This window comes from Mandrillus leucophaeus, unplaced genomic scaffold, assembly GCF_000951045.1.
Source record: "Mandrillus leucophaeus isolate KB7577 unplaced genomic scaffold, Mleu.le_1.0 Scaffold4, whole genome shotgun sequence".
In the NCBI taxonomy this organism is placed as follows: Eukaryota; Metazoa; Chordata; class Mammalia; order Primates; family Cercopithecidae; genus Mandrillus; species Mandrillus leucophaeus.
The window spans coordinates 8,711,372-8,736,935 of record NW_012104253.1 but is presented as its reverse complement, the minus strand read 5'-3'; the positions used below and the strand labels follow the sequence as shown (position 1 = coordinate 8,736,935).

General features: G+C 48.4%; 1 protein-coding gene across 1 annotated transcript in view; it reads left to right on the top strand.

The window, feature by feature from the left end:
• Positions 1-6: 6 nt before the first annotated feature.
• The window catches only part of LOC105547903, a 47,712-nt gene continuing 22,154 nt past the window's right edge, over positions 7-25,564 (top strand). Inside the window, exons 1-2 of the mRNA XM_011991674.1 lie at positions 7-50; positions 18,543-18,674. Of these exons, the coding sequence (XP_011847064.1) occupies positions 39-50; positions 18,543-18,674 (144 nt within the window). The 5' untranslated portion in view covers positions 7-38. The remainder of the gene's footprint in view (positions 51-18,542; positions 18,675-25,564) is intronic.

Genomic DNA, 25,564 nt, shown 5'->3' with positions numbered 1-25,564 from the left:
TCTGCTGCGTGCCCCGCGCGCCCCCCAACCGGCTCCGGATGCGCTTCTCGGTAAGCCAGGCCCACCGCTTCGCGAACAATGCTCCCTTTGGAGGGCCCGGAGGCCGCCTCCGGGCCCCTGTCCTACCCTCCTTCCCCACTTAGAGCCTGGAAACATTCGGGGCTTCCGATTGAATCCTTCAGTTTCCCGTGCCCGAAACCCCGCCTGGAGGCTGAACTGCCGGGGCAGACCTGGTGCTTTCCTCTGCCTTCTGGAGAAAGATGCGAGCTTGACATGCAGGCTGGAGACCTGTCTGGTCTAGATAATGGCATGTGTATGCAGCTGGGTTCAGACTTAGCATTTGCGGGCAACAACTCTTACTTAGTGGGTGTCCAGGCCGTGCCGGGCAGTGCGCCTCAAAACCGCTCTGGGAAATAGGTTCCTGTTTCTCCTTGGCCCCGATGAGGAAACTGAGGCTCAGAGAGGTTGAATGACTTAATCAAGGTCACAAGGTTAGGAAGTGGGAGACCAGGATTGGAAACCAGGGTACTCTACTTCCCTGCCAGACTGTTCCCTTTGTAACAAACACACCTGTCTCATTTCTTCTACTGACTGCTTCCGTCTCAAGAGTCATTGCATGTGTGTGAAAATACTTGCTCCAATGAGCATCTGTTCTGATGAAACAAATTGCCGGTAGCATGCACTTTTTGTTCATCCTGCCATCACGTTGCTGCCAGCCCCTAATGTATACTCCAAGTGTAAAGCTGGGGTTCTGTTTTCCCAGTCCTCTTGAAGGATGGAAAGGACAGTGGTTCCTCCTGTGTGCCCAGCACATGCTAGGCCTCAGAACTGCATCCTAAACCTTTCCCTGGGGGCAGGGCTCATCAAGGTTACCTGCCCCTGGTTTTGTAAATCTTGGAGATGGTTACTTAACAGGAGCGGAGGCTGATCCCAGACGGCCACTGTGCAGGGGCTGGCCCAGTGTTGGCTCATATTTGCCAGCCCTCAGTGTCAGCAGAACTTCACACTTCTGAGCCCAAAAGAAAAGGAGTTTTAATGCAGATCCGATGCCTGATGCATGCCCCCAGTTCTCTGGCTTGCCACTGTTAACTGTTTGCTTAAGTGCATTTAGTTCAGTCCTGAAGTGGGAAGCCACATGGAATCAATTGGTCCTGGTCTGAGGGGCTTGTTCCAATGGTGGAGTCACAGTGTTGAGCTCAGCTGTCTACACGTACATTTGTGTTGGTGCAGAGCAAGTCCCTTAGCAGTAGGGGCCTCTGTGTCTTGGTTAGTAAAGAGCAAAGCAACTGTGGACTGACCGGCCCCTCAGACCCCCTTCAACTAAGTGATTCTATGAGTGAAAGAACTAATAAGTTACAGGCTTGAACTAGGGTGTCTTAGTCCAGTGATTTGGACAAACGTTCTACACTGAATGGGTTGTTGATTTCCAAGAAGAGTACATGGTTTCCAGGGAGCTGCGAGATTCAGGTTCAGACCCAAAGAGGTGAAGCTGAAGCTGTGCCTAATAGATTATTTATTGGGCTAACACATAGTGGCTATAAAATGTTCCAAGCTACCAGATTGGGGTTATGGGACAGGTTAGGCCTTTCAGTAGGAGAGATGACATTAACTCCTAAGAACTGATGACATACAATGCATTAACAAGATGCCCAGCAGGCTAGAAAGCAGCAAGCTGGTGAGCTTTTCCTGCCCCTCCCAAAAAGAATCAATCATATTTGCATAAGTAAAACATTCCCAATGCAAACAATTACTGCAAATAAATAAAGTGATTTTTTTTTTTAGACTATCCCAACTCCATTGTTTGCTGAGTATATTAGTGATGCCTGGAGCCTGCCTGAGCTTGGCTGTAGAGGGGCCGGGACAGGGAAGGTGGGCCGCAAGGGTGTTCAGACTCTGAGTTAGTTTTTGGCTGTGGGTTAGAGCTAAATCCATCACTTTGACCTATGGGCTGTTAATGGGGTTGTCATGGGTCTTTTTAAGATGTGGATTAATGAACCTCTTAAAGTGTTGCAGAATCCCAAATGAAACGGGCGTGTCCCACCTTTTTCCCAGAAACTCAGCTCTCAGCGGGTTTTGTGACTGTTTTAAATTCACAAAACCAGAGCAAAGCTTTCATTTTTGACAGGCTCATACGGTCTGCAAAGGAAAAATAATGCATCTTGTGTGGGGATATTAATCTCCTAGCATTGTGTGTTTTAGCTTCTCATGATTAACTGGTAAGGTTTTGAATAAAAATGAATGCAGAGAAACAATCTTCATTAAGTTGCTTTTGAAAATGCTGAGGTAATTATGAAATAACGATTTTTGTGTCATAGATCGTACTACTCAGAGCCAAAGCTGGATTACATCACAAAACATTACTCTTGCTACTGATATTTATTTTTTAATTCCTTAGTTTTCTCCTATTTTTTGCTTTTTTTCTCCCAGTGTGAAAATAAGCAATCAAGAATAAATTTTTCCTTTCCAGTTTTTCTTTGTCTTAAACCTAGGGTTTTTTGTTTTTTTTTTTCTGTGAGATCCCTAAAGCTGAACTCTGCCACACCATGCATATAATGGCCTCATGTTAAAATATGTTTTAAGGGCCTCGGATTTCTTTTGGGAGAACAAGAGGGTTATGTGTAATAAGTAAATAACAACCATGAGACATTTCCCTTGTTTGCTTACTATTCTAAGTCAGGGGTTGAGACCATGCCCTCATGATTGCAGCAGCCAACTTAGCATCCTGAGGACACAGCCCGAGTGCTGTGGCATTTCTGCCTCAGTGAAGATGCACAGCTGGACTGATCGGAGTGTAGAGGAAAAGAACAGCTTCCAAAGGCCAGGAAACCTGGAATTTATTCCTGACTCAGTTGTTAATTGGCTTTGTGGCCATGGACAAATTATTTCAATTTGCTGGATCTGGGTTTATATATATGCAATGGGTGTGTACGTTTGCATGTATATGTGTGTGTATTGGTACCAGACATCACCCTCCAACTCTAAGTTTGAAGAATCCTCAAAATTTGGAGATAGCTGGTTATTAATAGCTCCAGAATGCTCCATACTTTAAGGTTACATAACATCCCAATTAGATATTCTTATAAACAATAAGAAATTGGTGATTATCAAAGATATGCTGTTTATTACCCTAAGTGGAGACTCCGCACCCTGAATGTGTGAAGGAGGATGGAGCTTTGATCTTAAAGGTGATTATGCCGGCTTCCCTATCAGAGTCCCCTTGCATGGTAGAGGCTCAGCACAAATCTGAGAGCACTAGAATGAGCATGACCGTCTCTAGGATCCATGTGGCAGAAGATGCAAGAACCATTATGTAATTTGGGTCAATGGGGTAAGAAGACTATGACATTCTATCTGTGTAGCTTTAGGGTTCAGGAAACTTGAAGATTTCACCTCAATCTCAGGCTGTTCCTGGAAGGTAAGGAGGGGAAGTATGGAATTACTGTTTGCAGTTGTTTTGAAAATGGAGAGTACTTTAGTTAGAGCCTTGAACTCAGCTGAAGCTGGGAAATGGTGAGGAAGAAGTGTCTATTTGGCTGGTATTTTTGCCAGGTTTTGTGTGCAGGCTTCCTTGTAACATCTAAGAAAGTGTGTTGTCTGAGGTCAGTCTCCCTGGCGAAGCTGCAGTCATTTTCAGATAGAGAGGGCACGAGAAAGGAGCCACCAGCCCTTAAACATTTTGTCCTTGCAACTCTGCAAAGTAGATATTATGAACCCCGTGTTCTAGATGAGGAACCCAGGCTCAGAGAGCTGAAGTGTCTTTCTCAGTCTCTAATAATTATCGAATGGCAGAACCAAGCAATGTTTTAAATGGACTCTGCTGGGGTTTAAATCAATCCGTGCTGGACCTCATTTCCGCTGTTGCTGCAGTGTGTCTGTCTGGCAACCAAATTGTGTCCTTCCTCCCCAGTTTCCAGATAACCACGGCACTAAAAAAAAGCATGCAGATGATTTGACAGAAGTAACATATAGAGGTGATTTTGCTGTCAATAAACCTCTAAATTCACCAGGATTTTTGTTAGTACATTAGATTTCTTGTAACTACACGATGTCAAACGTGTCCATTTCCAGAAAGATCCCTAAATAAGCCAAGTGTAACCCTAAAAGGGTTAGTGCTGGTGATTCTTTGGGAAAAGCTAAAAGAATTCCTCTGTGTCCCACACTCATCCCCCTGGGGTTCTGTGGGAAGTGAACACGAACTGACATATGCAACATCAGTCTGAGAAATTGTCGCTAGGCTGTACCTCCTGAAAAAGGGACACAATAAAAGTTATATAACAGAAGCTTTCAAAAGAACTGTTTCTCCTCCAGGATGCCCATGAGTTAATCCTCCCCCAAACAACAGACTAGAGAAGGTATTCAGAGGAACATATGTAAGACCTTCACGGTTCACCTGCAGCTCTTAGGAGTTTCTGGGACTCGGGAGGAAAGGTAGGTGTCAAAGAACTTTTCACATTACGGAGTAGAGGTGCTGTCGTAGCTGATATTGGGGACGGCCTTCGGAAGGTCACCCCTGTGAGTATAGCAGCTGCTGTTCTTCGTTGTAAGTGTGTAGAGCTGGCCAAGCATCCACCATTCCCAGGACTGGAGATTCCAGGGTCCTGTCTGTAACACTCAATTTACAAAGAGCAAAGGAAAATCCCTGAAATACTCTGTCGTCCCATCGCGTGGCTTTACATTCTGGTAATGATACTCAGGCTGGGTTTCTTCACCAGCAGTTGAAAATGCTTCCGTCTCTGACGCTGGCCTTGCCTGTGTCATGCGAGTGACATCTTCACCAATAGACCCCTCCTTCATCTTCCTTGGATCACTGAGCTACTTATATGACAAAAGCTTCAAGTTTCTTGATAGGTGATGAATGAGGAAAAGCAGACAGAATGAGTTAGAAAGCTTGACTATGCTTCATCTACAATCTGCAAAATACTGACCACATCTCAGCAGTCAACACAAGTTTTTGATTTGGTAAATGAGGAATAACATTGCGTGTCCTCAGTGTGGCCCATGGAATCTGCATCTTCTGCCCCCAAACTTTGAGAGAACAGGTGCCCCGTGGCTTCAGCTTTGGGCTAGATTTCTAATATGTGTCGTTATTAAAAAGTAGAAAACGCAAGAGTAGCTTTGCAGAGTCACCAGAGAGGATAAGATAAGAAGACAGAGAAGTTCATGGCCTCTGATACGTGATTACTGCGAACACTTATTCGGGGCATGATAGTAGAAACGATTTCACACTTGTTTCCAGCAACAAGAATCACAGGATACATTCACTAAGAAATTTAGGTGTGTTTCTTGTTGTCTTTGTATGTGGCTTACGACAAGTGCAGATAGCACTTCGTGTGGTTAAAAACCTCCACCTTCCCAAGTCCTTCGGGGTGGCTGAGAGAGGCTAGGCTACATGCCTTGGCGGACCCGAATTTTTGAAGCCTGAATCCCAAGGTCAGGTGGTGGTCTTGGTGAGGGTCAATGTATTTCCAGGTGCTTCTGTTTCTTAATAATCTATGATGAGCTGCTGTATGTACCTCATTTAGCATCACCGAGCAAAAGAGCAAACAGAGAATGCCCAGGGCATTTTCCCAGCCTGCCACGTTTCTCCGCCTCTATCTGCTAATATGGTCTCGGGATCCCGATCCACTTCTTGATTCTTTTAATTCAGAAAATGGATGATAACGACAGTCATTTTTTAATGATCAATATTGATAAGTCTTATATTTTTAAATAAAGTGAATGCCCCCGGAGAGCATCATGTGCAAGTTTAAAATGATTTATGAATGGATACAGTATCCTTGCTCAGAGGGCTTTATTGAATACTTCTAAAACAGTACGCCCAGTTTTGCAGTGTTAAGTCTAAAGGTAGAAGTGAAAGCCACATCCTGTGTTCTTCATCTGAAAAGGAGGAGTGGAAAAATATACCCAGCTTCTGAAAGGGAATGTTGAGACTGTTCCTCTATCACTTTTACTGACAAGATAACGTTGCTTTGGTCTGAAAATTCTCTGTAGATGCAGCTTCTACACCAGAGCTGGTTGTCCTCGAGTCTGTTTGAGGACATCCCTGTGGCGGTTGAGAGTGGCTCTGTCCATCTGTGCAGGCATGGAGCCATCTCCTCCACAGAGCATGCGTCTCTCTGGTCCTGTCTGATTACCAGGATCCACCCCCCACACACACCATCATTCTTTCCTCAGTCAGGGGCAACGGTTTAACAAACAGTTATGGAGCACTAGCTCTGGTCGAGGCACTGCTGGGCATGGAGGCTGCCGTGGTGGACACAGACAGCTGTAGTGTGTCATAGGCTGCTACTGTCATAGGCTGCTAGTGGGGCGTCACCCTTTGCCCTTTTTAAGGGGTCTGTTCAGAATCCGGAGGACTTAGCTGTTGCAGACTTGGAGCACATGAGGGCTGGTGGAGAGAGCCCAGGCTGGGAGGCAGGGGGCCTCTCACCTTGGTGCCTAGGGCCAAGCCACCCCCCAGCTCTGACCCTTCTCTGGTTTCAAGTGCAAAGATTGGGCCACTGTAGGTTTTTTCCAAGTGTGATCCAGGGACCACTTCCGTGGAAACACCAGGTGAGCTTATTAAAATGCATACGAGTGGACCTTGCTGCAGACTTGCTGAATTAGAACTCCTGGGGATGGGGGGCTCAGAATCTATACTTTTAACACACTTCCAGGTCACTCTCATCTCGGGCACAGTGGTGTGCGAGAATCACTGGTTCTCACAGGTGGCGGATCAGTAATGCCCCTCCCTGCTCTAAAGGACTCAGAATGCGGCACTCACCCCCATGCTGGCCACTCTTCCCACCTTCACCCACCGCTGTGCTGTCCGAGTCCCTCGACCCTCTTCACTGTGCTTGCCGCTCCTCCTCCTCTGTGCACTACAGTTTGCTTCCCATATGGTAGCCAGAATGGGCCTTTTTAAAGGATCTCATTTCTCCTCCACTGGGAGAGCTTCAGTGCCCCCTGTGCCCAATAGCCAGGGACCTTAAGGTGACCCTCAGGGCCCTGCATGATCTGGCCCTCCATCTCACCTCCTCACCCACCACCTGCCCCCTTGCCTCCCTCTTCGTGCCACAGCGCTAGAACCCACCCAGTTGCCAGGCGTTCATGCCGAGGAGCCATAGGACCTGGGGACTGGCAAGGCAGGGTGCCAGCCCCAGTAGGTGGGGCACAGCCCTGTGAAGCTCTGTTTTCCGTCCCGCCACCACGCTGAAAACCCCTGCAGACTGACACCCTTAAGCCCAATTGGGCAGATCTGTTTCCGGGCCTGCCCACCACCATAGTAAAAACAAATTTCAAAGCAGCTCTTTAATTCTGGGCACCGTGTTACAGGGTGACTCATCATGGGACTGCATTGTCCAAGTGGCTCTAGAACTTTTTTTCAGAGGAAGTTTCTGGGTATAGACTGCAGCCCTCTTGGGATGAACTGTTAACTCAGCCACTTTTGATCCCAGGGCCCTGTCATCCCTCCTTCTCTTCTTTCCACAAATATTCACAAGACACCTGCTACATCCAGGCACTGCGGTCCCCGCAATATGTGTCTGCGTGGTTGTATCTCCGACTGCTGCTCTTGCTTACAGATGAAACGATGTGGTCTGGAAAGTATTTCTCTGGCGTTTTTTTCCCCTCCTACCGAGAAATAGTTGCTCTGGCCTGTGTATCAACAGTAGCCCTTTTGGGGCCTAGGTTAAGCAAACTGCACTCGAAAGTATCAGTCCCTTGGCAAGTAGGAGGGAAAGATGGACTGTGTTGTGAGATTCCCCTCCGAGGCGAGCTGAGCGCGACACTGGAAAATCTGTGGGGTCTCTCAGCTGGGACGCATGCTCAGCGTGTGGGGCCGGGGCTTGGTTTTCTGAAAGCCAGCCTGCCCAGCAGTGCAGACGAGTGAAAAAGGCCGGGACAACTTCAGACCCTTTTGGGTCTGACGTTGCAGATGCTTTACCTTGAATCGTAAGGAGGGAAGCATTTTCATTCTCAGCATCAGTCTTCTTTGGGATGCTTTCTGTGGACACGTTGACCAAGCCTTCACTGAGACGCCATTAGCAAAGTGGGGTGGAGGATGAAGGTAGAGATGTTCCCTGCCTTTTATGGATTCAGAGACAGTTGGGGAAAACGTGCTACGTAACTACCTGTAGCCAATTAGAGTGATTGACATGTTCCGAGAAGGCAGAGATGGGAAAGATGGGTTTGGCCAGGGGAGGGTGGAGGCGTTTGACTGGAGTCTTGGGAGATGAGAAGGAATTTCTTGAGCAGAGATGAGCAGGAAAGGCACTCTAGGTAGGAGGGCAAGTGTGAGCAGAAGCACAGAGGCCTGTTTATCAGGGAGAGGGGACTGTGTTGTAGGTCTGTAGAGTCAGGCTGAGGCCACGAGGCAGAGACAAGGCTGGGTCACTCCTGCTTAGATGGGAGTGGGTCTTGAATGCTAGATTAAGGAGGGTTCCACGTCTTACAGGTGACAGGGAGCTGTGGGAGGGATTTGACTGAGGATTTGCATTAAAAAGATAGCTGGTAGCCCTGTGTATGACCTCCCATACCCTCTATATTATAGGATAGTGAAGATGTGTAAAATCTTCAAGAAGAAATACTGTGCGGGAACAAGCATGGTTGTCCCTGGTGTAACCTCAGGCACCGTTTCTCTGATTGCAATGTCTTTGCTTGTCTGTATCTATTGACTGATCCTCTGGGCCCTGCTGCCCAGACCCCAACTCTGCCAACTCTGCTGAGGCTCGGAAGGAAAGCAAGGTAGCCGCTGGCTTCAGCACTTGCTGCCCAGCCATCGTGGACTCTAGCCAACAGGAAATGGAGCGGGCAGTGTCCCAGCCTGATTCACCAAGCCGTGGGTCTCCCTGTGCCTCTGCAAATACATTCAGGCTGCTCCTGGCCTAAAAACAATGCTCCCAGACTTACATCCACAGCTGAGAGAATCCAGGGCACACATTGGCCAGCCAGCTTCCCTGAGCTTCCCCCAGCAGTGGGCTCAGTGGGTGGGAAAGGGGGTCACAGTCAGGAATTAAGGCATGTGCCACTCAGTGACCATTTGCTTTAAAATCCACATGCTTGGCAGGGCTGGTGACTTTTGCAGAGCTGGCTGGACAAAGGGAACATGAAGAAGGGAAGAGTGTCTCAGGGTCATGGGTGGTTATACTACCCTTGACCTTCACTTTCTTATTGCTAAGGAGGAGAGAGAGAAAAAGAGAAAAATCATGTTCCACAAGCCGGTGGGCAAATTCTTAGCTGGTTTCTGTGGAGTGTGGGCCTGGCAGAGAGCCCTCTTCATTACTGGCTGACTGCCAGATGGTGCCAAGGGCATGGCATCCTGGGCAGTCAGCCTCCTGGTGAAGATTGCCACCCTCTGGAGGGTTCTTCACCCCAGGACGTGGGCCTGGGAAGGGAATGCAGCTCCACCCTCCATGGGTCCCATTTACAGGTCAACAAATTGAGGCCAAGAGAAGCGAAGTGGAATTGTGGCCGAGCAGGACATCAAATCTTTCTGGAGTCGGTCATGATCCTTGAGGCCAGCCAATGTCCAGTGCCCAGTGCTGGCAGAGTCCACCTGGAAATGGACAGTTTGTCTTCACACTGCCTTGCTGCCCACCACGCACGGAGGACGTGGCTTTCTCCTTGTTCATCTGTCTTCCCTCTTGGAACCCAGGGGCAGAGCCATGGGGCTGGGCAAGAACCCTAGATGTCTGGCCCTTTGTTTGTTTCTTGGTTTCTGAAGCTCGTGTGGAAGTTGAATGCAAGCAGAGAAAGGAATTCAGTAGCAAGTTATCAGAGCAGATTAGAATGGTTGTCAGGATCTGGGCATGGAAGTCGATGGGGCTGAGTTCTCTGTTTGGAGCTCTAAGGCTCCTGAAATGCAGCATCAGGTGCTGGGAAAGCCTTTCATCCTGGTTCTCAGAGCCCCTGGTGCACACTTACATACATACATAAGTTTAACCCAAACCATCTCGTGAGATCATCATCGCTGGCTCCACCTCCTTCTCTCAACTATCTATTCCCTGGATCCTCAGTACCTGGGGCGAACCTTGCTTGGCACCTGGAAGTTACTCCTGGCCTGTTAGTGACCGGACGGAGCATGCATTGTGCAAAGGGATTTGTGCAGCGGTCAGTCTGGCTGAGCTTTTGGGGCAGCCTGGCGCTCCTGACTGTTTCTCACCTTACCAAGTAGGTTCTCCTAAATGCATGAGAAGCTGATGACAACTCTGCTGGCTGACTTCAAAACAGTAAAACCTTCAGGGCTTTATTAGGCAGATCTATAAGTACAGTTCCTGCTCATAAAATGCATCCATCACAGCCCCGTGGAACATAAAGGAATTGTTTGCAAACTTTCCCAGGTTATTACCCCCAAACTTAGTAAATATATGTATTGGATAAATAATCTTGGGAGGCCCATCAATTATTGCAGTTTTGGACAGAACTAATCTACCTGCTGGCACATTTCATAGGTTTCACCACCTTATTGACTCTCATTTTAATGAAAGAGGAGAGCAAAGCTATAAAAACTATCCTCTTGGGTTAGGGACCCGACCAGATGATGGATGACAAAACAGTGTAGAAAATGTATGAGTTCTGTGTGGTTATTCAGGGTAATTATTATTAAGACATTTTGAGCATCTGACCTCAGTTCCTTTTGTTTTCCTGGGCAAGGACCTAGTACCTCCCAGATTCTGCTGCACTTGGCTGGCGACTCTCTGTGCCTACAGTCTCACCATTGGAATGGCAGTTCTTCAACAGGATTTTGATGGCTGTCACAGTCACTTGGGGGAACATGCACCTTTTATTTGAAGCTGTTCTTCGAGTCAGATTGTGAGGCACTGGACAGACCTGAATTGAAATCTGAGCTTATCCTCTAACTCCCTGTATGATTCTTGGACAATGTGCTTCAGCCTTCGTGAGTCCTATTTTCTCTTCCGAAAAATGGGCATAATAACAACAATTAATGGTAATCCCAGCTTTGATTAATGTTTACTGGGTGCTTACTGGGGTGGGGACCCTGTGCAGTGGGTCCTTTCCATGGACTCGTTCACTGAATGTGTACAACAGCTTGATAAAGGAGTTACTTTTATTATTCCCATTTTACAGATGAAAATACTAGGCCTTCAAGTATGTATTGGTGCATACGAAAACATCTCAGATAGTGGTTTTGAACATGGGTAATCACTTATTTCGCTCAGCTAGGTGACCTTGCTGCGGGGCTCGTGTGAGGTTGCAGTCAGACTGGCTGAGCTGGAATCACCTGCGAGGCTTCCTCACTTGAATGTCTGGCACCTGAGCGAGAAGGGGGGCACAGCCTAAGGGTGGGTGTGGGGAGGCTGGCACAGCTGAGACTCTCCATCGCTCTGTGGACGCTCCGTGTGGCTGGGTAGCTGTACTGCCTACCTGTAGCGTAGGGCTCCATTGCCCCAAGAGAGAGCAGGCAGTTGTAGGAAGTGGGGGTATCTGTATCCTCTTTGGTGATCGAGCGTCACAAGTCACATAGTATCACTTCTGGCGTGTCCTTAGAAGCAAGTCCCTAAGGCCAGCCCATATTCGAGGGGATGGGGGGCAGTTAGACTCCATCCTCTGATGGGAGGGGTGCCGAAGGATTCCAGTATGTTTTCAGCCACTATGGAGTGCTCAGGTGCTTTACACAAGGTAGACCGTTGCAAGGCAGCACACTGGGGTTTCGGATCCTGAGCACGGCCGTCACCCCCCTGCAGTGTAAAGTGTGAAGCACCACAGGCCCTGTGAAATGGGACCTCTGTAAGCATGTGAGCTGTTTCCCCTTCCGATGTCCTTTCTGAAGAAGGAAGCAGAGCTGTGTGCGAGTCCAGCTGCGGCTCCTCAGCTTCAAAGAGGCCCTTGGTACCAACCCTTGGGGCAGACTATCTCCCCTCCCCTCCCCTGCTGTCCCTGGCCTCCCTTCTCTTCACCCGGAGCCATGTTCTCACTTTCCTGGGTCCTGAGCAATTCTGTTTTCATGGGCCTCTTCCTCCATAAAAAGAAAAATTAAAAATTATTTCTTAGGACTGAGCTGCTATTAAAGATGAACATATTAATGTTATATATTAAAACATTTTCTTCTACCCAGAAGTTCGTTGTTTTCCTTCTGATTTTAAATTGGAACATTTCTGTGGGCCCTGGGCACTGTGCCTGCTGCATCTGAAGGAGAATTTAGCTTGCCCTTTCCCCTCCACCCCTCCCTGCCTCCTCTCCCTCCCCCTCCTCATCTTCTGCCTCCACTATTAACTTTTCCGCTGGACCACCACTTAGCAGGCTGCTGTCCTCTCCTACGCTGTGAACTTTCAGGTTCTCCGAACCCTGGGCAGCCCCGTGACTGGGAGCTGACCGTTCCCGGTAACTCTGGCTTTCCTGTTTCCTGGTCCTTCACCAAGGGTAGACCTCCCTTGTGAGGAGGAACTTGAGCAGGAACTCATCTTCCCTGTAAGCCCAGAGAGCTGTCACCCCCGTCTGGCTTCTGGCTGGTCTCTCAAAGCAGAGCACTGGAAGGGCCTCCCTTCCTGTGCACCTGCAGGGGTGGTGGCAGCACAGAGATGGCTGCTCTCCTGGCTTTTGTGTCTGACGCCCCAGCCAACCCATCCATCCGTGAATCCTCCACTCAACCATTTAGGAAACAGCTTTTTACTGGTGAGCATTTCATGAGGCCTATCTTGTCTCCTTCATCATGGAATTTAGAGGGACACAAAGAAAAAAAAAAAAACAAAAAACCTGACAAATGATTCTAAGCAATGGGAGATTTTTTTCCCCAAGAGGTGGGGTCTCACTCTGTTGCCCAGGCTGGAGGGCAGTGGCTATTCACAGGCGCAACCATTGCACACTAGAGCCTTGAATTCCTAGGCTCAAGCAATTCTCCTTTTTTAGCTTCTCAGCGATGAGAGATTTTTTGTAAGAAATTGGCATTTCATGGAAATTGAAGCAAGAAATGCATTCAGGCTTCGTGAAGGAGAAATGAGGCCATCAGTGACCAGGATGTCTTCCTTCCTCTCTGTCTGGAGTCCCAGGTCTCACCATCTGGTACCCTTTGTCTCCAACTTTCCTTTTCAACTTTGGGTTTCTCTTCTTGTCCTCTGAGCATATATATGGCCAAACAATGGTCACCCCAATATGGCAGCCCCAACCCTACATTTGTGTGGCCTTAAAGCTCACTCCGTCTCCCCGGGGCCTAAATTCCCAGGAGAGAAGTAGAGTGGCCTGGCTTGGTGAGGAGCCCTCTGCTCTAAACAGCTGTGGCTGGGAGGTGGTGTCACATGGTAGGGAAAGCTGTCCCTCCAGGCTGTCACTGGGATAGGTTCCCCAGGTAGGGTGTGCAGGAGGGGAGAGAGAAATAGCGCGTTCCCCACGCCTTTGCCTCAAAACCAGTTCCTGGTTTAGCGTGGTGGTTGCCAGCCTTTTGATGTCCACAGAAGAGGATATTTGTTTAGTTGGGAAATTGGTATAAGATTGCCCAGTTTTAATCTGCCGTCTCTCATCAGCATGTGATAAATAATTTAGAAAACAGGAAGACCTTAATATTAGAATTGTAAAAGTGTTTTCAATTTATTCATTAATCAAATTAATCAAGTGTAATTAAATTAATCAGAGTGTATTGTCCTTGGTTTTCCCATGTCACCACTGACAGCTGAGACTTTGGTCATAGAGCTGAACCGGTCTGTGGGCTTACACCGGGCCCCACAGCACTCGGAGTCCTCAGAGATCATTTTTAACAGTAATAATGCAACCCAGACAGGAGCAAAAAGAGTCGACCTGTGTCTGGAGCCTGCTGAAGTTGGGGGACAGGGAAGCGACATGATCTAGTCTGTGATTTAGAAAGAGCCCTTCGGCCATGGGGAGGTTGAACTAACATTCACAAATTAGAAATCTGTGCTGGCAAACGCTTTTAAATAGAGCAAATGTTTGGCGTAGGCAGACACACTCAAATTGACTGATTTCTGAAAGAGCATCCCCGTTCAGAAGCTACAGCCAAGGTCCCACCTCCTCGGGGGTTTTCCCTGGAGCTTGAGAGGATCCTGTCACTTGCCCACCTCCGAGTCTGAAGACACAGGCTGGCGGCAGTCGTGTTCATGACGTCACCTTTGACGGTTGATTCCTTTTTTGGAGAAAACCACTGGCTTTTGGAATAATTTTCACCCTCTCTCCGCAAGAGCCCTGCGATTCATGTAAGTTCTGTTTATAAAGCCCCTTTGTGGGCACAGGTCAAATTTAACAAGTGTGGAATGGGTGGGCAAGGCTTACTGGCCCAAAATGGCAGATGAGGAAAAAGGCTCAGACTCCCTCAGGAGCCTGCCCAGGGCCACACAGCTCCTAAGAGATGGAGCAGGAATTGGACCAGAGTCTCTGCCGCCAAGTTCATCTCCCTATTACTATACACTCGCTACACATGCCGCTGAGAGGCTGTCCCTGATCTTGGCTCTGTTGTCTCTTATGTGTCCTAGCTGGGTGCTTAGTCTCCTAGGGTTGCCATAACAATACCAAAAGCTGGGTGGATGAAGACAACAGAAATGTATGGCCTTGTAGTTCTGGAGATGGGAAGCCTGAAGCCCATGTGTCAGCAGGGCTGTGCTCTATCAGAAAGCTCCAGGGGAGGGTCCCTGTCTCTTCCTGGTTGCTGGTGCTTGCCCACAATCCTTGGCATTCTTGGCTTGTAGCTGCACCACTCCAGCCTCTGCCCCTGTCTTCGCATGACCTTCTCCCTGTGTGTCTATTTGTCTGTGTCCAAATCCTCTTTTTCTCTTATGAAGATATTAGTCATTGGGTTTACTCACCCTGACTCATGTGACCAGATTTTAACTTAATTGCATCAGCAAAGATGCCATTTCCAAATGAAGTCACAGGTACTAGCGGTTAGGACTTGAGCATATCTTTTTGGGGGACACAGGTCCCCTATGACACTGAGACACTGCCAGGGGGCCCGTAGTGGACCACGCTCTTACCCAGAAGGTTCTGTGCCTGGTCAGTGTTCTTCCCTCCCTGGGTTTTCCTCAGTCCCCTGCTCAGGCCCATGAGGTGCTTCCAGTAGGGGCTGTGCTCATGAGTCCCTCTGCCAGGAGGGGCATGAAGTCAGCTGCTGCTAGCCTGGGGACGGGTTGTGCCGCTTTCGCATCTGTTTGAGCTGCTGCCAGTGCGTGGCCTCAGTGAGTGGGTGGCAGTGCAAGCACAGTGTGTGTTCTGGGGAGCAGGGCCACCTCTGGCTGGAGGTGTCGACTTCCTCAGGGCTCCTGGCAGCACCTGGGGCATTACTGGTCAGGATATCATTTTGACCTCAGGGTGGCCGAGGAAGCTATGTTTAGGGAAGTGGCATGGAGCTTAGACATTCGAGCTGGCCTGGTTCTTTTTCCCCCACCAGATGACAAGCGTCTCTAGGGCAGGGATGCCTGGCCATCTCTATGTCCCCTCCAGCAGTTTCAGGCTCATGGGAGCTGCCATGTTTCTGCAGCTTTAGTCCCACATTGCTGTGGGCTTCCATGAGACGATGCATAATAAAACCGTGCACGACTTGAAAGGCCTCCAAGTCCCCGCAGCTTTCCTTATTATCTGGGAGATGCCTCAGGACGAAGTGGCAGGACCTGATTGAAGAATACGGTTGAAGACAGCACCTCGATATGTCTGGTGGTGCGGGGATAGGTGGCCATGTAGCCCCAGTGAGAGCCACTTATAGGAAAAGGTGGTAGATTTGGGCAAGGAGGTGGCCCCTCCGAAAACTTGTTGCAGTTTCAAGTGAATTTCTGAAGACACGTCAAGTTTTAGGCGTGCTGAGTCTGCAGTGACCATGGCCAATGGGATGGGAAAATTTTCGCGCTAGAGACCAGTGAGAGGGAACATGGAATCTCCAGAGAGTTTCATGAGCGTCCCTGCCAAGGACTAGTGGAAACCCAAGCGGGTGAGGACAGAGATAGTGGGAGAGGTGGGAGGCCACCTGGGATCTTGGAAAAGAGGAAGCTTCCTTTTGGCAGCATGGGAAGCAGCCTGGGAAAGTCAGGGTTGCAGGATGGGAATCCAGGGTTTTAGCAGACAGGAACCTGGAGCAACCTGGCTGGGCAGTGCTGTCAGCAGACCTAAGAATATTGACTGCTTGGCCTGTAAAGGAAAAGTCTGTTGCAAAGTGGAATTGAAAGTGGCCAGGAGCCAACGGGGAAGGGGCCGCCCTCACTCCTTATGGCTCTGAGGGGTTGGGTCTGTCCTCAAGTCCTGTGTGTGGCCCTGAATCCTAAAGCTACCTGGCTGCTCCCTGAGAGCAGGAGCTGCTTTCTGAAAGACCATGGATCCTCCCCCACCCCCGCCACCCCCGGCAAGCAGCCAGCGGAGTGCCAGGGGCATAGCACGTGCTCAGTTAACGAGAACCGACAAGACCTGTTGCCAGAGGCAGCTTTTGCTCCGCTGCTGGAGTTCTCAACCCAACTGTCTATGAGAATAACCTTTCCAGGAGCATTTGAAAAGTACTCATGCCCGGGCCTCCTCACTCTGTATTAATGTTGCAGTTGGTCTGAGCTGGAGCCTGGCACCAGGCATTTTCAGAGCTGCTCATGGATGCTGCATTCATTATTAAGATTCACCACCAGCTCCGAATTATGGCTGCACTACGTGGGCACGTGCCTGGTCTTTCTGGGCCTGTTCAGTCATTTGCAAATAGCCTTGCAGAAATATACATGGTGGGTCCCACGTGTGCCTGGCACACAGAGGCACCCTGGCTGATGCTGATTCAGAGTCGCAAGACGATTTTGCCCTGTTTTGGTGGGTAGCTGCCCTGTGGAAATGACTGCTCAGGGGAGCTGGCAACTTTCCAGAAGAGAGAAGAGGAGCAACCATTGCCGATTGGATCATCCAAGCTGGGTAGCGTCTGTCTGGCTGTGAGCACTGGTTTAAGGTGAGCGTTAAGGTCCCGTGGGATGTCAAGAGTGTTTGAGGAGAAAGAACATGTCTTCTTGGTCTAGGTCGCCTTTCAATGAAAAAATGCCGTTTTGTCAGAAATTCCCCTCTTGGGGGATCAGGCCGTGCATTTGATGTTAACGAGCTCTTGTTGAACACACGCTATGTGCTGCATCTGTGCAAGGGCTTGGGGACCCCTAAATGAATTTGACAAATTAGACGAAGTCATGCCCTGTTGGAGCCCAGTGGCTTTTGGGTCCCCCTTCCCCAGGCACCTTAAGCCAGGACAGCCACACTAGGAGGAGGAGGCGGGGAGGGAGAGATTCACACATGAGGGTCCGGATTTGAAACGCTGATGAAGAACGGGGTTTGCGGGGCCCTTGTCAACAGTTCTACTCGTCGAAACTTTTTTTTCTTGGTATAAACTGTTGCCAATCGACTGAGAAAGGTGATTTGGAACCAGGACCATGACCTTCTGCAGGTGCTGAACTGTAGGGTCTATAGACTGTTGGGATGTTACATAAAACAAAAAGCCCCTAAGGCCATGCCTGGAAGAGCAGGCTTTCCCACAGGTCAGCCTCCTTCTCTGCATATTGCAGAGCTTCGAGAGATCTTAAAAGAAAGGACTCTTTTAAGCAAGGGTCAGATGGGATAAGGATGACGCACAGCGAAGGTGTAGATGCGGTTGCAGTGAAAGAGAGAGTGAGGACCCAGAGACCTCCTGTCCTCAGCCACAGGCGGCTTCCTCTTGGAGTCCGCGGCACGTGCATATTGGTGCTGGGCACTGCGGGATGGAGTGTTCATCCCAGACACACGTTCCTGCTGGGCACCACCTCTCTCCTGGTGATAGGTTGGAGCTGAGGGCACAGAAATGGCCAAGGCAGGGAGTCAAGCCAGACAGCCAGCATCTCCAGAGAATAGTGACAGATGCTGTCTGCCAGGTAAGTGCGGAAAGTGCAGAACCAGCCTTGAAGCTGGACGAGGGTCATACCAGCTTCCCAGAGAAGCTGGGAGTGTCCCAGAGAGGGGACATCTGAGCTGCATCTAAAGGAAGAGTAGCAGTTAGCCATGTGCAGAAGGGTAGTCTAGGCAGGAAGAACAGACATGTCTAACCCAGGAGGACAGCATGGGCCAGTGGGAGGAGAGCATGGGCCAGTGGGAAGGGCAGGAAGCTAGGACTGGGCAACCTAGAAAGATCTGCCTGCTGGTTTGATGGGGTGAGGGAAGTGTGGGGCCCCATTTTAGCTCAGTAGTCAAAGGCCTGAGTTCCAGCAAAGCACACACGTGTGCATGTTCTTAGAGTGTGTGTGGTGCGTGTGTGTGTGTATGTGTGTGTGCATGCATGGGAGGAAAGGGAGTGGAGAGTTGTCAAATGAGGCAAACCAAAACCCAGGCAGTGGGATGGTCACGTTAACATCTTTTACAAGGGAGTTCCCGGCGCATCCTCCAGGATCACGGTTCACTCAACCTCACATTGCTGCAAAGCGGGAATTTTACCAATGATTTAAAGCCCTTCCAAGAGCTTCCAGGGTCTCTGATCTTCCTGGCATAACTCTCTGGCATCTCCCTCACCCTCAGTGCCCTGTGCCCCAGGCCTCGGGAAGGTGTTTCAGGCCCAGTTTTTTCTTCCTTTGAGCCATGGCACTTGCTGTTGCTTCCACTGGAACACTCTCCCACTTCTGTTCCTCCTTCAGATCTTAACCCACAGTTGCAGTCCCTCTGACCCTGGTCCCTCCCACTGCAGGCTGTGCTCCTGTGTCTCTGGGCTGCTCCACCACACGGTGCCTGCCCATCATAGCATCCACCACCAGGTGGCCTTTTCCTTGGTAGGTTCCTTACAAGCATGCAACATGCTTTGTGCACCTCTCAAATCTTCAACACCTTGCGTGGTACCTGGCCCCAGGTGGGCACTTGGTCGCGTATTTGTTAAATTATTGAATCCTTTAGAAAGCCCAAGCTCAGCAAGGTTAAGAAACGTTTCTGTCAGTGAGTAACAGAGTGGACATTCAAACCGGCCTTCTTGCTGGTCCCACTCCTGTGCACCTCTCACTGCACCTACCCAGTTGCTGCCTTTCCTACCGATCTCAACGATTATGCAGTCAGCTGTGGGAGAAATGGGGCTGAGAGTCCAGTCTTCTAGAAGGTGGAGTGAACCAGGCAGGGTGTCAGTGTTCAGGCTCGGTGGGGAAACTGAGGCAGAACCCCTCAAGAAATAGAGATTGGGCCGTTCCAGCTAAGTAGGGGGAGTGCACAGGCATGATCCTGTACCCACTGGAGACTTCATTTGTGGCAACAAGACTCACTGCAGCCCCACCTCCTAGGGCAAAGCACCTCCTGCCCCGTTTTGCGTGGAATAAAGCTGGGACTTCCATGAAGGGACTGGGCCAGGTGTGATGGGCCAGCCAGGAGCTGCACCACACCCTCTGGAACTCTAGAGGCCATTCCAAGCCTCACTTGTTTTTCTTTTCACAAAAACAGAAGCAGAAAGCCTCTGCTCTGTTTGCCTTACTCTGCAAATAAAAATGGAATCAGGAGAGCAGCAGTTTGAATCCCACTTGCAAGCAGTTTGTAAAAAGTGCCCAGGTGCCCCAAAAGGTGGAAACATTTATTTTCCATTTGCAAAAAATAACACTTTGTTATGTCGATATCATGCGGCAGTAGAGTACTCTGCAGTTTGCAATTTGGGAGTGCAAAGGGCAGGGTCTCCTTGCAGGCCTGGCTCTGGGAAGCCTCCTCACCACAACCCTCCATGTTTTCCATGACACTCTCCAGCTCTCAGGGCGGGCTGCCTTGCCTGCTTAGCGGGCTCTAAAGTCGTACTTTACAGTTCATGCCGTGATTCGGGCTTGTGTTGGAATTTGTTCTTTCAGATAGCTCTGTTTGGCGTATCTTTTTATTTCACAGTAAAACCATTTTTAAAAATTAACGCGTGCACATTGTCAGAAATCAAATTGTATAGGCGAGTGTATCATGAAAGCCCTGACAAATCCTGAATGCTTGCTTTGTGCCAGGCACTGTTCTGGGGATGTTTTTCCTGTAAACTCATTTAATCCTCATCACAACCTTGTCCCCACTTTGTGTGATCCAGGATTAGGATTTGCATCCAGACAGCGCATTGATCGTCTTTGGACCCCAGTCGTGGACTTCCTGATGTGGAAGAGGAAGCCATGCCAGACTACTGGCTCTTTCTCGTCCTCTCAGTTTCATCCGTGCTTATTAAAGTGCTTCTATCTGTTGCTTTTTAATCTCTAGATACATTTTTCTCCAGCACCCTTGCACAGTTCGTCCGTCTCCTTATTTCATAAGGTGAGGTTGTTAATCCATATTGTTTCTTTTGTCTTTTGTCTCAAGCTTCGGTACCACCCACCTACTAGCTTCAGGCTGACATTTCTTCAAGGTTGCTGAAGTTTGCATCCCGTCCTGAACACTCTAGCATATGCGTTGCCCATAGCTTGACTCTGAATGCTGAGAACAGTAGGTGACATTGCTGTAATTATTGCTACATTAGAGGTGTCTAATGCTGGGTTAGCTCATGCGCTGGGATGACCTTTTCTTCTCCAGAGATCAGTGTCAGAACCCCTAGACCACTCAAAGCAGAATGGCCCAGAACAGACTCAAGTGGGTTCTCCCGCCTACACAATGTCAGTTGCTTGGAAGCATGCCATGTTGTAGTTTGCTTCATCTTTGGATCATGACTTCATTGTGCAGGATATTTTTTCTGGGATTTCTGGTTGCCTTTCTTTTTTTCTTCTTGCTTTATATGCCTTTTTCATACTCTCCCTTTTTTCATGCCACCTGTTCCATTGAGCCTTTCCCCATTGTTGTTTTTGTTTTGTTTTGTTTATTTCTGGAGAGCTAACCCCTCTCAGAATGCTCACCCCTCCTTTACCCAGGGTATTGTATCCTCTCCAAGGCTGCTGCCCCCAGGTCATCTTGGGCTCGCCATCATTGCTTTCCTGGGTTGGAGGCTCTGTTTGCTCAAGTCACTTCCTAAGAAAAGGTACATGGAAAGTAAACTGTCTGAAAATGTCTGTATTTTATGCTCACACTGAGGGTCGATTTCCAGGTTCTAAATCATTTGCCTTTAGAATTTTGAAGACTTTAGAGTTTTCCTTTTTTCATTTGCCGATGAGAAGTCTGATTCTTGGTTCTTATCGATTATTTATTTTCTGTTTTTCTCGTCCAGAAGATGTTAAGAATTCTTCTTCATTCATGGGGAATTCTTCTTCATTCATGGGGAATTCTTCTTCATTCATGGGGAATTCTTCTTCATTCATGGGGTTCATGTATTACATGAGGATAGTCTCCAGGGTGGGTCTTCATTTATTCATTGTTCTGGTCATCCAGTGGACCCCTTTCATCTAAAAGCCCACGTCCTTCAGCTCTGGGAGATTCTAATGGAACTGATTGTTTAAAAATCTTCATTTGTTTTCCGTTCTCCACATCTGAGCCTCTTACTTGTCAGCTCTAAAATCTTCCAGAATGGGATTGTATTCTTCTACATTTTTCTCATTTCTTTGCCTTTTTGCTCTTTATTCTAGATTTTGTTGACTTCATTTTCCAGTTTGTCATTTTGATTTTTTTTAACTTTTAAAAAACATGTTGTCACTAACATTTTTAACCTCTGAGAGCTTTTTCTTGTCTCTGATCATTTCTTTTCCTAGAATCTATTTTTGTTTTATAGCTACTAGTACACTGAGTGCTGGAATAGTAATTAGAGCATTTTGTTTGTTTGTTTGCTTTAGTCCATGAATTATTTCTGTCTCCTCTGTGGTCAGTTTTTGATTGTTTTGACCCTGCTCTTCCCGCTGCTCACTTTCTCATGTGCCTTTTCGTTCTGAGTTGAAAAAAGTCTAGCAGCTCTTGTGAGATTTGGCCAATGAGTAAACAGGCTGAGAAAGACTGGGTAACTGACCAGGGTCACCCAGGTAGAAATGTGTAGCTGGTAACCAAACCCCAGTCTTCTGATTTCTAATCTGCTTCCCTTCCCCCCAAAACTTGATTGATTTCAAGTAGATTTTAGGCCAAGACTTATCCCACTTTGCTGATTGCATGGAGGCCGGCATCTCTTGGTAACTGGGGCTGTGGAAGAAGCTGACTTTCCCATCACTGGTCTGTGACTCATCCGTGGTGTGCTGGAGGCCCCAGGAGCTCTGTGGTTGTCAGGAGACCATGCAGCCACATCTGGAATGGTTGGTAGCTTCTCACTGGCCTGATGTCCTTTGTCAAAGATGAGGCCCCAGAATCCACTCCCAGGTATCCCACAGCCCCCACAAAAAGCTCAGACTTCTCCCTCTCAGAACAGGAGACCTGTGCTCTGAGATGGGGACCACAGTGGAGCAGCACCCACTAGAAGGACTCCTGGGTCCCCGAGGCTTGGTTAGAAGTAAATCTTCACCTGCATGCGGAAGAATTCAAGGCAGTGTTTGACTGCAGGCAGGCTGCATGTCTTAGTCCATTTGGGCTGCTATAACAAAATAGCATAAATTGAGTGGTTTCTAAACTACACACATTTATTTCTCACAGTTCTGGAAGCTGGGGATTCCAAGATCAAGTTGCCAGTAGATTGAGTGCCTGGAGAGGGCCCGCTCCATGGTTTGCAGATGACCTTCTTCATGCTGCCTCCTCGCCTCTAGTGGAGGGAGATGTGGAGAGCTGTCTGGGGTCCCTTTTATAAGGACATTAATTCTATTCATGAGGGCTCCACCCTCGTGACCTAATCTCATTCCAAAGGCCCTACTTCCTAATACCATCACCTTGAGGGTGAATATTTCAACATATGAATTTTGGGGGGACATATTTAGATCACAGCAGTGCAAAATTTGGAAAATGTGAAAGAAACCATGAAACCATAGATACTTTAGCTCATGTCACCCTCCTCTTCTGCTCCTGCGACTTTCTCCTATAGAATATTCCGACTTGCAGAGAGAAACAGTGAAATCATTCAAAGGAATTTCTCGGCCCTCCAGCTTTGGGATGCTCCTTAGATCACATGGAATCTGAGACTGAACCATTTATTGGGAGCTTTTCTTTATTCCTTTATTTTTTTTCATTTATTCAGCAGATGTATATGAAATCTTCCTGTAAGCATAAAATGGTGCTTAAATACAAGAGGTGAGAAGGGTGCAGAGTCAATTAAGACGCAGTGTCTGTCCTCAAGGGCCCTGCAGCTCAGAGGGAGAGACAAACGTGTGAACAGGTGCACTGTGAGGCGGAGGGAAGGCTGCACTGCTGAGAGGTACAGTTAGTGGGCTGCGTGATTGCGGAGAAAGGAGTGATGAATTGTGCTCAGGGGAACTGAGGCAGACTGGTGCAGAGACGGCACCAGGGCCGGGCTGGACAGAAATTTGAGTGTTATTAGATGGAACCAGTAAAGGGGGCAAGGCATGGTTTGAACAAGAGCCAGGGGTCAGAGGCTCACAAGTGCCAGGCCTGTCCCAGGGCTGCTGGCCCCCGTTGGTGGGAGTCCAGGGCAGCAAAGGACTTGGCCATGTGAAGATTTGGGTTTCTTGTCTGGTGAGGGCACAGTGCCTCCTTCTTAGGTCTGTCCTGGGGAGTAAATGAGCCAGCCGGGGCAGGAGGTAGGCTGCATACTGGTTGCATAGTAAGCCTTAATCCAAGTTAGCTGTCATTGCTTATGACAAGGTGGCCAACAGTTCCACCTGGCCTTGGAGTGCATACTAGTTTGGAGAGCAAGTGGTGCCGGGTTTCAAAGAACATTAAAAACAGTTCATGGCAAAAGGGGAGATGCAGATGCCCTTAGAAGGGGTGCAGCCACCTTCTCCACATTGCCATTTTGTGGACAGGCAAACAGAGGCTCGTAAAGGAAAGATGTAGCCCATTTATGTGCAGTGAGACAGGACTGAAGGCATGTGATTTATAGATACCTTTTGCTTCTTTTTTGTTTATTTAGTTGGTTAGTTATTTTGCTCCCTTTACCTATTTTTTAAGAGCGTATTTTTCCCTGCTTTTTAGTTTCAGTACTCATGTATAGATTTCTTTCTTTTATTTTCTAGCATAATGTTTGAGATGGGTAAGAGACAGTCCAGGCAATAGCTTCAGAAGGTGTGTGTTTAACAGGGAAGCAGGCAAGTGCTGTTGTTTGGCTCGGCGTAAGAGCTTTCTGACCGGCAGAGCTGACAGGAGCCATTGCTTATGGACTGCTTTGGGAGGTGGTTCATGCAGCCCCGGAAATGCTCAAGCAGAAATCTGGGCAACCATCTGGTGAAACTAGTAGAGAAGGGAATGAGGGTTCAATGAGTGGTCAGACTGGAGAAGCCTGAACATTCTCTTCCTCCCCAGAGAGTTGGGGGCCAGGGATTCTGCTCATGTATTCAGACGCTCCTGCTGTAAGCATTTTGTGAGCCTCTCTATATGGGCGCCAGGCCTCATATAGATGCCAGTAATAAGGATGTTAAGGGACAGAGGCAGGAGACGTAAATTTTCTAATGTAGAGCACAGGAGTTAATCTTGTGGATTTGGGCTCAGGACAGCCCCAAGGGTTGACAGCCCTGGCGCCTAGCAGGGCCATCGTGGACAAATTACATAACCCCAGGGAACCACAGCTTTCTTTTCTGGAAAATGGGCAGATATTTATTCATTGAGCCTCTGCCGTACAGCATTGTTCTTGGCACAGGGGCTGCAGTGAAGGACATGACTGTTGTCAGGTGGCTTCTCTTCAAAGTAGGGAGGAGAAATGAAAACATAGCATACTTTGGAGTAGGGAATCCGACTTTTTTGGTACTTTGATGAAGATGAAGTAGGGCACATAGCTGGAGAGGGATGGGAATGGGGGACCTTTACAGGCAGGGCATCCTGGAAGACTTTTGCTGCAGGGACACGGTGTCTGAGCAATCTGAATGCTGTGATGGAGCCAGCCAGTGCAAAAGTTTGGGCAAAGTGTGTTCCAGTAGAGGAGACAGCCGGTGTAAAGGCCCTGGGGTAGTATTTTCAAAAAAGATCAAGAATGTTCAGTCCTTTAGTTGTGATGGGATTGATAGAGAGGGAAGAGTAGCAGGAATTTAGATAGCTAGGCAACAGTAGTATCATGCATATTTTTCCAGTGTAGCACCTTATAGCAAAGTCATTTTTTTCCAAGTCTTTTTTTTTTTTTTTTTTTACCCCTGTTAGTCTGGACATGTATTGGATCAAAATTGTAAGGTTGACTTCTCCCTGCGTGTCAGCCGCAGTTTCTTCAAAAAGTTATCATTCAGAAGGATGCTATTTCCAGCCTGGACAAAACACAGTTGGAGGGATCCATATGCAGAGATGAGAATTTTTATATCTCAGAAGATGGTAAAACCCACCCAGCTGTCTAGTCATGTCGGAAAAAATCACATTAAAATGCAAATGCTCCTGAGTAAGTGAAATGTAGATGGGTGCAGCCCGCCAAAGAAAAATATTCATGAAATACAGGCTGTTGATCCACGGCTAGCATGGGCCAAGCCATTTGCTCAGCAAGACCTGAGCGCTAGGAAATCGCAATTATGGGAGCTGTTCTGTGCCCTTAGCAAACCCTGATCTCCCCAGGGACATTTGGAAATGGGGACGCTCAAGTGCTGGGTAATCAGGGGATGAGGTGGGGGAGCCTGCCTCGTAAAAGGACAGTCTGACCACATCCCTTTCTTCGTCTGTTTGAACCTCTCAGCATGGACCTTGGGGACAAAGACTAGAGACAGTGTCACCTCCACCTTCCCAAGAGGAGGGGATCTGCATT